At 37.2% G+C, this 14,644-nt stretch overlaps 1 protein-coding gene across 10 annotated transcripts in view; it reads right to left on the bottom strand.

Annotated features, from left to right (window-relative positions):
* The window catches only part of NALCN (sodium leak channel, non-selective), a 219,176-nt gene that overhangs the window by 92,401 nt on the left and 112,131 nt on the right, over positions 1-14,644 (bottom strand). For all 10 annotated transcript variants that reach the window (XR_002444045.1, XR_002444050.1, XM_021415912.1 and 7 more), the window contains 2 exons: positions 7,418-7,549; positions 287-454 (listed from right to left, as the gene is read on the bottom strand). Coding sequence is in view for 8 of the 10 variants with exons in the window: in XM_021415912.1 (XP_021271587.1) it covers positions 287-454; positions 7,418-7,549 (300 nt within the window). In the remaining 2 variants the exon portion in view is untranslated. The remainder of the gene's footprint in view (positions 1-286; positions 455-7,417; positions 7,550-14,644) is intronic.

Genomic DNA, 14,644 nt, shown 5'->3' with positions numbered 1-14,644 from the left:
TCTCAGAGACAGAAGCCGGAAAAGCAGTGGTGGCTTTTAGAGGAACGTGCCAGTAGGCAGATGTATGTAAAAGTTAGAAATAATCCTAGTTCTGCAAATTTACCCAAGAAACATAGTTAAGAACAGATTTACTTGTTATTTTAAAGATATTCTCAAAAGGAGTCCATATTGTGAAAACACTGGTGGTATGACAATAGAAGTAAATGAGACTGAAATATGTATTCCTCTTGATGGGTAATATTTTAAATTGGCATAAGGGTAAAATGTGAAAAAAAGCTGTACATACCTGAAAATATGTAAACTGAGAGTGATAGAGATCTGGATAAATGTGAAGAGTGGTTCCAATTACAAGTAGCAACTCAAACTTGTGAAGAGATGAGCTAATGTATCCTGTGAAACCCAAACACCAGATCTTCAGGAGAGCTTCTAAATCAAACAGAACTGTAAAAGCAACCTGGATGAATATATAAGAAAGAAAGATGTGGTCAAAATACTGAGTTCAACTAAGACTTTCTAAGTCATAAAGTCTATCAAGGTTTTGTATGGCAAAAATAAATGTCTCTATCGTATTTACAAAACAAACAAACAAACATGGTATTTTATTTATCTTTACATTATTTTTAAAAATGTCTGTGATTGCATGAAACTTATTTGCTCACTGGTCAACTGTGAATAAGACAGAACTGAAATGAATTTTTACATTTAAAGTAAAATTTATAGAAATTGTAATCTGACGTTTTGAAAATGTTCTGCTAACACAAACACTTAAAAATGACCGTAAGAGTAGTTTATTATTTGGAAGAACAATTTTGATACTGTAATGAAAATCAACTGTGACACATCACATATCTACTATTCCTCTAAGGAATTACATCTACTCTGCCCAAAAACTTTTCAAATTCTTTATTCAGCTTCCATTATAAATAGTTGGAAACTTGTCTTATTCATATGATTGTAAAATCTGACACCTAAATTTTCAAAAGTTGTATGCTCAGTCTGAAAATTCATTGTTAAATACCCTAGTGTTTAATTTAGATAAGACTTCCTTTATAAATTCCTTTTTTTTTTCTCATATTGCTTCTTAAAGTGTACACCTCATGAAATTTTCTGAAGTCCTAACACAGACATGTAGAATGGCATGAAATAAATCCAACCAAGGAACAGATGAAGAGAATTTTTTCCAAATGTGAAGCTGTGAACACAGAGGAGCTGTCTGAAGATTTTAAGAGATCTAAGAAAGAAACCGAAGTTCAAAGGTCTTTTGTTTGAAAATTGCTACCTCAATTTTTCTAAAATTTACAAAGTAGTAAGACAACTGAAAGAGGTTAAAAAAAAGGTGATGGAACTTGAACATTAAAACAAGTAAAAAGGAAATTCAAGCTCAGTCAAGAATTGGTAATTTTTCTTAATTTTAAAAAGAGACTGTGTTAAAGAAGCAAAGAGAGCAAGCTGGGAAATTACAGAGGAGTTACAGAAGCAAAATGCATGACATTCATCTTGAAAAAAGGGTGACAATTTTCTAAAGGTTTACATCTTCAAAATTTGCTCTTTCTTCTCTCACTAATGAAAATCACCCTGGCTGAATACACTTCTTTCACACTTGCCTTCTTCATTAACCACTGTCTATAATATGAGATATTCTCTCCCTCATTTTCCAGCATCCAGGAAACTCAAGATGGAAAAGACGTTTTTCCTTCTCTCAGCAGTTTTCCTGTTTGATCGTTTACTTCCTTTGGGGTATAAGAGAGACACTGAAATAACATTAGGTGGTATCTATATCTAGCTAGAACTTTCAAAGCGCTGTGTAAACACTCAGAAAGTACAGCTCAAACCTTCTATTCAATTAAGAAATATTAACCTCTTTCATTACAGAATGTAAAGTTAGAAGATGGAGAGATTAACTCACTGCAGGCAATGAGGTTTGCTGGATTTGGCAGGGGGTAACCAAATTGGAGACTAAGATTTGAATTATGAATCTGACAGTGACTGTGACGGTGTACTCCTCCCACTCTCTGGCTCCTTCCCTAAAACCACCTTCTTCAGCCTGGCTTTGTTCACAAGGCCCTGAACAGGAGGACAATGAACAACAGTACTGATAATATTCTTGCTAAAACAGATAAATGACCATAAATCAGTCTTAAACTGGGGGCTGAAAGAACTGATAGCAGGCCCCTGGTTCAACAGCTGAGGACCAATTGTGCACACACCTAAAAGGTGACTGATGACTATGAGTAAATCATCTTACTCCCATAAACAGTGTGCTCAAAGAGCCCCCTAAAGGGGGGCTCTCCAACATGGCAACTGGCTGCATGACAGGATCTCCCCTTGAGAAGGGATCCCTTACACCTTGTTATCAAGATACCTTTCCAATACAGATCCTTGGTAAGTGAGTAATAGCTTGTTCTAGGCTTTGTTAGCCTCACTAAGATCACATCTTAAATTGATTGTAAACTTTGTTGGCTTTGCTAAGTTTCTATTGTAGATTGACTATGCACATATAATCTGTCAACACAATCTACTGACCAAGACTGGGATGGGGAGTAGATCCAGATGCACTTTGGCTCCTTACCTCTGTGGTTCAAGGAGTTTGGATGCAAAGGGGTCCACTCCGAACCTCATGATTCAACAGGAGGACCTTCTACGTGTGTGTGCTTACCCTGTTCTCTATGGAGTAAATAACCAAGTGTATCCAGCCATCTTGAATCCTATTAAGTCACTGCCTTAATTACAATTAAGCTTTGTTAAATCACTATATTGTATCCATATTATATCAGTAAACCTATTCTAGCTTCTCTCCTTTGAGTGCAGTAGAATATAGTTGTTTTCCATCTGCAACAGTGACAATCTCTGGGATGTTGGCTTAAGTGCTTACATCATTTAGTCCATCAAAAATACATTTATCAACATTAAAAAAGTTGTTTCTGAAGGCTAATTAGAATTTTATGTATCTTATGTGTACAGGATTGTCACAAGCATGGAAATCAAACACAGACACTTATATCCTACGCTAATTCCTTTACACTATACAGCTGTTTATGAGCAGTGCTGCCAACTATATTTACATGAATTCTTCAAAGCATATAAAACGGTTATCAGGCTTCAAACATATTTCAAATGGTTAAATCAAGGCAAAATGCTTCATAGCACTCCAAATCTTTTGTTCGATTAGGAAAGAAACACTGCAAAGAACTATCTGTGTTATTTCACACACACATGCCTCCAGGTACACAGGACGCTCATATTCTCAAATACAGCTAGTTTTTCAGCTCCTACAGTTCAAAGAGCTCAAGGAAAACCATGTGCCAAATCTGAAGAAGTTATCCCTTTATGTGAAAATCCCTACTGAAAAACACAAGGCAAATACTTTACCAAAAAACTTTAAAATGAAAAGTCACTTCTAAAGAAAAACACATCTAATTAAGTCCTAAACAATAAAAGGGGCAAATTAGGAATGAGAGCAGAAAGCTGCTGGAATTCTCTTTCAGAACAGGTGAAATACTATTATTTAAATACACACATACATTCACCAGAGCACACAGCCTTCCCATTAGGAACAAGACACTTACAAATACAATGTTAAGTGTATTTTAATTTATTCTAAAAATGTGTGGGCGGGATCATTTGCATTTTATATGCTTGTGAAATGAATTCAAACCAGTAGCACTTAAAAATGTATCAAATGGTTTGCATAACATCTGATTACATTTATACACCTGTCTTCCACTGACAGAGCTTGTATTTTTTTGCTTGTAACTCATTACAGAAGACTGAGACTATTTTACTAGATCTTCTTCTGAAGTGTGAAATATAATAGAATTTTACAGACTTTTTTTTTTTTTTAAAGCTGAAATCACTTCTTCCATTGCTGTAGAGACAAAGCAGATTCACGCAAGCCAGAACAGGCCTGAATATGAAAAACAGGTGCAACACATAAGCAGCTGCCCTCCATCAGGCTGCAAATTTTGCTTTGCCATAAAAATTGCTTTATCGTTGCCTGGATGAGGGGTAGGGGAAGCAATGGAGAGCTGTTAGGAATGGGAGAGATGTCTGAGTGCTGCCTCCCAGCCAGCATCTGGAAATCTCAAAGTTTTAACGTTGCTAAAGGATGCATTCTATTCAGGACCTTTAAAATTACTTGTTAAAACCCTATTTGTAGGAATCCCACCTGTCTGTGCTGCAAATGTAAGTTTCACAATAACTGAGTAGGAAATGAAAACTGCTTGTAAATTTGTCTTCTCTCCTAAGATTTTTTTTATTCTAGCTCTTCTAATGCTGCCTCTTGCTGTATTTTGTACCTCCTGCCATAAAACAGTAGGGGTTTATTATTTGATATTGTTTGTAGTAAAGGTTTAAACAAACAATAAAACAAACAAAAGCCAAATGGACATTAAAGCAGTATGTCTTACAAACAAAATACCCTTCTCTATTTGAGACTAGTTTATAGAAAAGTAAATATGTGGAATGGCAGAAAGTAAACAAATGAATTTTCTGAAAGTTTCCCCACTAACAAATCAGTATTGTGATTAATCTAAGCTATTCAGAGACAGAAAAACATACCATTAAAGAAAACCAGACACTGTTCACAAGACAGAAATTTAGTACACAAGTCTACAAAATACACTTATCTTGTAGTATAAAACACTATAAGTATTTCTGTTGAAAAAAGCTCCAAGCCCTACACTTCAAACAGATCTGGAAAAGAGTATTTCCAGCACTGGTTAATAAGTGCCAGAATAGAAATAGCACATGCAGCCTTTCCTATTACGAATATAAGTCAAATTAATGTTATTTTGTTAAGAAGCCAGGCTCCACTTTTATATTTTTTTGTGTAAAGCAAAAACGCCCACCATGAACAGTCCATGGACTCAGGCTTTAATGCTGATTTAATTATTCAGTTCTGGCCTGGAGATTAAAATGAGTTCCAATATCTTCACTTCCAGGAAGTGAAAATATTGTCAAACCTGCAGGGGATATACTAAGATAATCCATTTTTTGCTTGTTTTATTCCAATGTCTTATTCCCAGGATCACCTTCTTTCTATTCATGTTGTTTTTAGAATATGCTTAAAACTTGAGATAAAATAAAGCTAATATTTTTCACAATTACTCTGACAACCGTTTAAAAGTTCAGATAGCTTCAATAAGGTAAATGTGTTTTTTTTTAAGAACTTGTTGGAACAAGTTCTACTTGTTAGAAGTACTTTGTTGGAACAAAGTACTTCTAAAGCTCTTCCGGGTTTGTTTGGGAGGTTGTTTAGTCTTGACTATGATTTCAATATGTAAAACCACCACTTACTTACCTTCTAACTAAAATTCTGGTTCTAAACAGCATTCTATGTTTGAGGTCTTATATGAATTCCTACTATTTGCTACTCAGTAGTATGGGCTATATTGCTATGATATGGAAAAGGACTGATTTTATACAGATGTTTTTTCAGTTTAATAATGACAAGATTTACTGGATTTCTTGCAAATATGTATATTCAAAGTTTTTTTGTGTGTGCAGATCTCTTCCTTTCAAAAACACTTGTCATATCTGATAGCAAGAAAATCCATTAAATCTAAGTACTATTAGAATATATTATAATACACATTAAACTGAAGTGTATATTGGCAAATGGTCTGTCTTAGTCTGTGAATGAACTGGGCTAAGGAGCTCAAACTTCCTAACTTTATTGGCCATTTCATAGAAATTTCAATCTAGCATATAGTCTTGCTGGAACTCAAACCCTCCGAAATAAAAGGAAGTTTGATTTCTAGAAATGCTAAGAAGTTAGCTTCTCTTCTTAGAGAAGGGACAAGGTTGTGAGTGTTATATTTCAGAGCAGTTTGCTAGGGTGCTATTTAGTCAATCACTTCTGTTACTAGTTGAAATAAAGGAAAAGAAGACAAAACCGAAGCGCCAATATCGCCTGCATTAATAGTTGCTTTCCACACAAGCCCCAGTAACAAGGAATACTGGCCTCTAGAGCTTGTATTCCAAGTGCTTCTGTGTTTTTCCTGGCACCAGGCCAACGTTTACCCGATGTTCATACAAACTACAGCCATTTCCATCAACATGAAAGACAACAGAATGATGAAGCACTGATGTCTCTACAGCCTACACTATTTGAGGGTTTGGTCTCTGGTGCTATCTTTAACTTCTCTTTGTTTTCTTTCCTTTTTTTTCTTTTTTGTCCCAAAATTTGAGAGGTCTGTGCTGTGTAAGATTTTAAGAGATCACATAAAAACTCTAAAGTATACCATAAATTAAAAAAATGAGTACCAACTCAACTTCCCTTAAAACAGGGAGATGCATAAAGTATCATAATGTTGTGCACTAAAAGGCTTGTGATTCTTCTGCCACTGTCACTGTCAGCCTTGTATGCATTACAAGTGGCAGCAGAGTCACAATGCAAAAAATGCTGTCAACTTTCAGAGAGTGTGACCATAAAATACTCTCTGAGCTCCTTCCTTTTAGTTGCTGTCCCTTTTGGCTCCAAAGAAGGCCTGTGTATGTACTGAAGTCAAGAGAACTGCAGTAACCATAAAACTTGCAACTATGATCAACATCTTCAGAGAGCTGGTCTCAGTGAATTTCAGCACTGGAGGTTCTGTTCTTGGACAAAGTGACAACTCATAGTGCTCACTGAAGTAAGTATTGTCAATAAAGAATGCTGCAGTACTCATTTCAAAAAAACAAATATCTATTTGAAGGCATGCCTATGCATTAATATCAAAGACTTCAAAAATGTCCTTCTTTTTTTGTTCTTGACAACTGAATTAAATAGTACTAAAAAGTCATGCAGGCAAGGTTCTAGGCACTCTGGCACATGCTATACAGTAAAATCCTTGACCAATTAAACACTCAAGCAGGCTCTCAGTGGGAATTGCACATTAAACGAATCTGTTTTTCTCCACTTTGCTGGTTCAGGAACACAGCCTTTTCCTTCACTAAACTCAGGACTGAATAAATCCTTTGTTGCACTGTGCTTTTGAGGCTTTGGGGCGTACTGAAGCCAGGCTATTTTCAACACTATTCTCGCTATGCTTAAGGACCATCCTGAAGACAAGTATATGTCAAATAAAGATGATTTAGAAAGAAGTACAATAATCTTTAAAGACAGAGTTTTACCATTTTTTTTTAATGTTAAATTCTTATGGATGTTATACTCTTGCTAGAGAAAGATAGCAACTCAGCAGCCATGCATTGCCCGCAGGTGTTATACTTAAGCCTCAGCTCATTACCACTGACATTTTGTTGGAGGAAATTACCTTTCAAAAGGTTGTCAGACAGAGGAACTTGAACAAGTTAGCAAAGAATTCTTAGAATGCTTAAGGGAATAAAGAAAATTGCATGCTAAAATGTGCTTGACATTAAGATTTTCCAATTTAGCTTATCTTGAAAAATATCCAGATAGTTATTTCAGCATACTCACCTCAGCTAGGTAAAATTCATCATATTGTCTCTTGAAATTTTCTCCTTTGTAGTAGTTACTAGCAGCAACAATAACATCTACAGCGACCATGCTTAGTATGAACATATGAAACACTGATGACCTCATCATTTTCTGCAAAAGAACAAGTTTTTCATCAAAATGAGTCAAACAACATGTATTATAAAGTTTTATTACACTGTCAAAACATAATCATCTCTAATGATATGTTTTATAAAGCTTTTTTTTACATGATTATAAGTTACTAGTCTTTAAAAATATTCTAATACATTACTTGAACTTGTTGAAACATGACCTGTTGCTCACCAATGCAAGTGAACTGATTGGTGATGTTAGGATTGGAGGCTGCCTGAGCTGTAGTGATCACGTAATGGTGGTGTTCACCCTACTGAGGGACACTGGACAGACAAAGAGTAAAATCAGGATGCTAAATTTTAGGAAAGCCGAATTCCAGCTCTTCAGGGAATTAGTGAACAAAGTCCCTCGGGAAGCTGTCCTCAGGGACAAGGAAGCAGAGCAGAGCTGGCAGACCTTTAAGGAAGCCTTCCTGAGGGCACAAGAGCTCTCCATTCCCAGGTGAAGGAGGTCAGGAGAGGAAGGCAAGAAACCAGCATGGCTGAACTGAGATCTGCTGGTCAAACTGGAGAGCAAGAAGAAAATGCACAGGCAGTGGAAGCAGGGACAGGTATCCTGGAGGGAGCATAGGGATGCTGCTAGGCTGTGTAGGGATGGGGTCAGGAAGGGCGAGGCCTTGGCTTGAGGTGTGAAGAAGGATAAGAAAGACTTCTATGGGTACATCAACCAGAAAATGAAAGTCTAAGAAGGCATACTCCCTAGTAAGCAATACAGGCAGGCTGGTAACAATAGACAAGAAGGCTGAGGTATTCAACAACTTTTTTGCCTTAGTCTTCACTTGCAATTGGATGGATTGGAAGGTGTCAGTTAGGGGAGCAATGTCCCTCCTGCTGTAAGCAAATATCAGGTTCATGACTACCCGATGAACATGAACACCCATAAGTCTATGGGTCCCAATGAGATGCATCCAAGAATCTTGAGGGAATTGGCTGGCTTAGGCTCCAAGCCATTCTTGATGATATTTGAAAAGTCACGGTGGTCAAGTGAAGTCCCTGGTGACTGCAAGAAAGGCAATATCATACCCTTTTTTAAGAAGAGAAGAAAGGACGACCCAGGGAACTACTGCTCTGACAGCCTCATTTATGTGACAAGGAAGATCATGGAACAGATTATCCTGGAAGCTATGGTAAGGCACATGGAAGACAAGGTGGTGATCTGAGACAACCAGCATGGCTTCCCCAATGCCAAGTCCTGTCTGTCCAAACTAGTGGATTTCTGTGATGGTGTAACAAATTCAAATCCCCTAATCCAACCAACCACAGGTCCACGTTTTCCCTAGTCTTCCTTTAGCTGCCGTTATACCTCTAGAAGCCCTTCTTATTGCCTTCCACATCCCTTGGCAGATTTTACTCTACACTCTCAGACAGTGGATCTGCACTCCTCCTGGTCTGCCTGGTCCTGCTTCCTCTTTATGTCCGAGTTTCGTCAGCAGCTACTTGCTCATGCATGTGGGACGCCTGCCACATTTGCTTGATTTCCTGTAATTGGGGATGGACTTTTATGAGCTTGGAGAAGATCCTGGAAAGTTAGCCAGCTACTCTAGACCCTCCTCTTTCCAAGACTTTATCTCATAGGATTCTTCCAAGCACATACTTGAACAGGACAGTCTGTTCTCCAAGGTGGTGGTTCTGCTTTTGGTTTTGCTTCCTCCTTGCAAGAACCATGAACTCCAACACCTCATGGTCATGGCAGCAAAGTCTGCCCCTTAATTCTCACAATCCAGCTAGTTCCTACTTGTTTATAAGAGGTCCAGATAGAAAACCTCCCCTCATCACATGTGTTAGGAAGTCACCATCATAGCACTCCAGAAATCTCCTGAAGTGTTTGCTTCCTGCTGCGTTGTGCTTCCTATAGGTAACAGGGAAGTTAAAATTTCCCAGGAAAACCTGGGCCTGTGAATGTGAAGGTGTTATAGTAGAATGCAAAAATTAAGTAACATATATATTTACATATGAAAATATGTATAAACTCCTAGAAGACTCATACATGTTTGTAAAATACTATCTCAATCTTCAGTGAGCTGAGGTTGTTATGTTGACAAAGAAATTTCCACATTTACATTCTACATTTAACCCTTCCCAGAGCTTAGGGTCTAGACTGAACTGCACTTTTAAACTACTGTGGTTTTTCTGTGTGTGTGTTCAAATTAGAACACAGTACAGTAAATATAGAAGGCTGCAAAAAGCAGCATTTGTTCAGGTTTTGGCGAATACTTGTACCTGCCTACAGGAGAATTCATCCTCTGTTGAATTCCACTGAAATCAAAGTGGAGTGGAGAATATGCACACAGCTACAGGTACACACATACACAGCCTCTTGACTCTAAACATCTGGATTTAATATGTGATTCACTGTTAGCATTGCAGACAGAAGATAGTTCAACTCTACTCTTTCAGACTAGTTTCCTTTCAACCTTAATGGTACAAAATTGTATATTCCCATCATGCAGACTGAGGAAATAAAGCCTGACATGCAGAAATTTACTTTAAAAGTCTGGGCTAATAACAATGCTTAAAGTGCAGTGAATGCACTAAAACTGAGTGGCTAAATGCTGTCTTGCTTTTATTTTTAATTCACATGGCAAGTTATCAGGATATAGTAATAAAAGACATGACTACTCGTTTCAAATATGCATTTTTATAAGTGGTGAGATTCCAGTAGGTAGCATCTTATCTGTTACATTTCTATTTCACACAAGTTCTAAACAGACAGCTAGTCTCTATGCATATTTTACACTGTATTTTTAATAGTGTCAAAATTTTCTTCATAGTAACAAAGTATGCTGTCTTAATTGTGAAAGGATTTCCTAAAATAAACTGCTATGTAAGGATGCAAAATGTACTTTCCTGTCCTATCACAAAACACAAAAAAAAACAAAAACAGGGAAGAATAAAAACTAATAAACCATCTTGGTATATGTGTATCCATACATGCATACTTTCTCAATACTGTTCATATCTTGGGACACTCATAAAAAGATTTCTCAGTGCTATATTTTATGCTGGAAAATAAAATGCAATAACATAAATAATACCCTAGAGCAGTATAATAAGCCCAGTTAAATTCAACAAAGCTTCTTGTCAATTACTAAAGGTTGCCTTCTCATGTCAGCTAACCTGAAGGGAGACAATTTAGCTAACAGTGAGTATTATGTTTGCATAACACAGTTCAACACCAAGATAATAATGACATAGTCTTTGGACTGTTTACAGATAGCTCAAATGGCCTGCAAGATGGAGATATGCAGGCACATGCACAGCAAAAGAACTATGCTGAGGAGACCCAAAAAAGAAACTCATTATTTTTAAATCCCAAGACTGGCCTGCTCATGGGAGGCAGACTGGCATCCTACAGCTTCACATTTCATTACAACTCTTTCGTATCAAAGGTGAATATATCCACATTATATACAAACACACAATATTCTTCCCAGAGGATCGAATAACTGGCTTTAGATTAACTGTGTAACCCTTTATGACATCTTCATTATTGTGCTTGAAACACCAAATAGGTTACTTTCTTATTTTTGTCTTTAGCATGGCAGAGTCTAGCTGCTCACCTGTCAGGAATGCTATGAATGACAAGCTGCATTCCTGTTGGCCTCAGAGACAGATTGCAACATCCTTAGGAGATCAGTCATGCTGTTCTAGCACATATACCCACTATGGCCAGCTTTCACCTGATTTTCACCTGATATTTTATTCTTTTTGCATCACAGAATTTTAATTTGGACTTGTACCCTTGAAATGGCTCATCCGCACCTCTATGTTAATGTTTGACCATAAGCATTCATTATCTCTTTACACATTTCATTTTTTGGAATATGGTGTAGGAGAAGGCTGAATTTAGCTCACAGAAGTTATCCAAGCCTTTAAAATCATTTTCGATCACCAGATCAGCAGTGTGTCATTTGGATTAGAGCCCTTTTTTCAGAGAAGGCAGACATGGAATGTTTTCTTTCAAACTTGAAGGAAGAGACATAATGCCAGGTTTTGTTCTTGTTTAATTTACTGACCTTTTTCAGCCTGTGGATGTGTGTTTCTTAAACTGTAGAAATAAGATGAGAGAAATGTTCTGATGTTGCTGTCAGCCAGGTGCATGATGGGAAAAATGTGTCTAATATTAAATTGGACGTAAGATTAGCACGTAAAACTGCTGAAGCAGTTTTAAGTGAAATGCCCTGTTGCTGCCATCAGTCAACTACAGCAGTGAAGAATTTCTTCCATCTGCTATGAGTCACTTCTAAAGCTGGCATCTGGCTTTGTGCAGGATGACAACTCCCAGTGTCCAGGACACTGCGGTGAACGTGGATGGCAGAGAGCATTAAGGATGCAATGGCCCTAATATAGGACAAAGACGTAGCAATCTAAATTCCTTCAGTGTCTGGAGATGCACAAGTGTTGAAAATTTGCTTTGTGTTTAGACTGGAATTTCATGAAAACAAAAGTCTTCTAAAATCCTATTCATTGTTATACATTAGAGATGTAGTTATTGCAGCAGAGGCACTCTAAGTGAAAAATTGTACAAAACGTAGATTCACTCAAAAGCTGAAGTAAGCAGTGACACTGGAATTGCTGGCTAGAGAAGACTACCTGAGTCGCTTCATCTGACAGACCACTACTATGCATGGGTCTGAAGCAGTCTTTTGTCACTCCAGGACTAGCAGAACAGAGTACCCTGCTCTAATACTCCATCCAGCTTCCTACATGGCAGAGGGAGGATGAGTGACATAAATTGGCCTTTGCCAGTTCACTGCCATGGAGAAAATTCACCGTAGCTGCCACCTTACACGACCAGAACAACATGCACCCTAGGCCAAGAAAGCAGCGCTCCCTGTAACATGCAGTCATGAAGCAAAACAGAATAATTAAGTAAGATGGAAGTATGCTTTCCTAATGCTAAAACCATTTTGGGGCCTTACTATTTATATCAAGTCATTTCTTATTCCACCATCCTTTAGATGGGATTTTTATTTCAAGTCTCTAATAGACTTGACTTTGCAAACTTCTTGGGTCTGACTGTAACAAAAGAACATATAGGCTATTTTACCCTCACGTTACTAGTTCAAAACTAGCAAATCAGGTAATGTTCAACGTTACAATATGAAATTTTGAAAGAGATGTCCTCAAAGAGGGCAACGGTTTTAGTTCAGATCTACAGAAATTCAGACTGCATTTGACAATAATTAACTGTTGCTGATTGCCTAATAGAAAATTCTGATGACAAATTGGCCCACAGAATAAAAAAATTTTGACAAAACCTATAAGTTTATTAGTACTGAGCAAATCGGGGAGAAAATTTGATATGCAGAAAAGTACTGTTCATTTTGCCACTTAGTGTGTGAAAAGCTCAGAGTACAAAATTGTCAGACTGGCAGGGGCAGCTCTTAAAAGTACCAGATCAATTAATGAGCAGTGTAAACGTCATTTAAATAAAATACTTTGATAACTTTCTAGATGGGTAAGCAGCTTTTGTCCTATATTTGTTATTCTTGAATTTCATATCCATCAACAGCAAAAATAAGTCTGTAACTTTGTATTTTATATATACTTAGTGTTGTGGATAATTTGTACTCATGTCCTCTGGACATCATCTTCTCAGGTAGAATAGCTTTTGACTTGTTCAAGTTATTATCCACATGTGTATGAAAGAGTCAAGTGATATTTTAAAATACATATCACAACTGAAAAGGTTACACTTATGCTTCTACAGTCTTCTTTGCTCATGGGCCTATTGCAGACTAGATCACCCAACGCTCTGGCATGAAGGCAGTCTGACTTCTAGCTCAACTGTGTGCACAGCACCACCACGTTTAGCTGCTAGTGACCATTCTAACTGTACTGTAAGTCTTATGTTACCTGATGCTTTCTTAGAACACCGTTAGCTGGAGCACCCTAAGTATCACAGAAGACAAATCCCTTGTTCAGAAAAGCTAACAAAGCATGACTCAAGTGCATTACAACAGTACACAAAACACTACGTCAAATAAAAAAAAAACACAAAAGGAATTATCAGTAAGTTCACTTTTTGTTGCTGTTGTTATATTTTTTGTTTTCTTTTCATGGGTTTTATACAATAGGGCCAGGTTATGTTGTATGTGCCGAATTCTTACCACTAAAAAAGTAACATGGGAAATGGTCACTCAGGATGCTAGCCAGTATCGGTTTGATATTGGAAATATGCCTCCAACTTTACAGTAAGGTACTAGTCCTGCAACAAGACTAGAAATAGTAAAGAAAGCTTGACTTCTGGGATTCTGTGCAACATGATTTCTAAGAGTTGCTGAGCAAAGTTTCAATCCTGGGCTAAAGAAAAGACAAGGTCTTTGATCCTGTACAGGTTTATTATACTCTTGGTCTTTATTTAATCTTTTTTCTTTTCCTGTTTTTTTTTTTTCCTTACAAAGTGCTTGATAATACCTTGTCTATGAAAGGAGCTTTAGAAAATCACATTCTATACACTGCTAATCACATAAAATTCATAGCATGAATAGGATAAATTTGATTTCATCCTGTTGGCTAATGGCCATCTAGGCAAATACAAAATTGTGAAATTGCAGGAAATTTTCCCTTTTGTTTGCAGAACATTGTAGAGAGTTTTACAAGCGTGTAACTAATTTTCTACAAACCATTTGGCTTTCAACATTCTTTATGACTGCCTGGCAAAGATATGCTTGTAAGAAAAATTTAGCAGATCTGAGTATTTCTGAGGATTATTAAAAATTAACCACAAATTTTAAAGGAGGAGGCTTTTAATATCTTATACTGATGCAGTTATGTATCAGTGTGGGGCACTACAAAATACTGTCAATCTGAGATAGCATTTGTATTTGAGAGGAACTTCCATATGAGAGACAAATTCTAGTAATACAACTGTAGTGAGGAAACAAGGTGAAGGATGAGTTTGACGTACACTGACAAGGATGGCATTTAGACAGTGCAAGGAAAGTAAGCCTCAGCTCAGATGTTCCGGTGAAGGCAGGGAGGCCGTCCCTCCTTCCAAGATGCCCATCCCACTGAAATAGAGTAGAGCTATTCCTCACTAGTTTTGGAAATGGAAACATCTCCTTCAGCA

This window comes from Numida meleagris, chromosome 1 (genome assembly GCF_002078875.1).
Source record: "Numida meleagris isolate 19003 breed g44 Domestic line chromosome 1, NumMel1.0, whole genome shotgun sequence".
Lineage (NCBI taxonomy): Eukaryota > Metazoa > Chordata > Aves > Galliformes > Numididae > Numida > Numida meleagris.
Note: the sequence above shows the minus strand (reverse complement) of the source record. Positions and strands in the feature narration are given on the sequence as shown.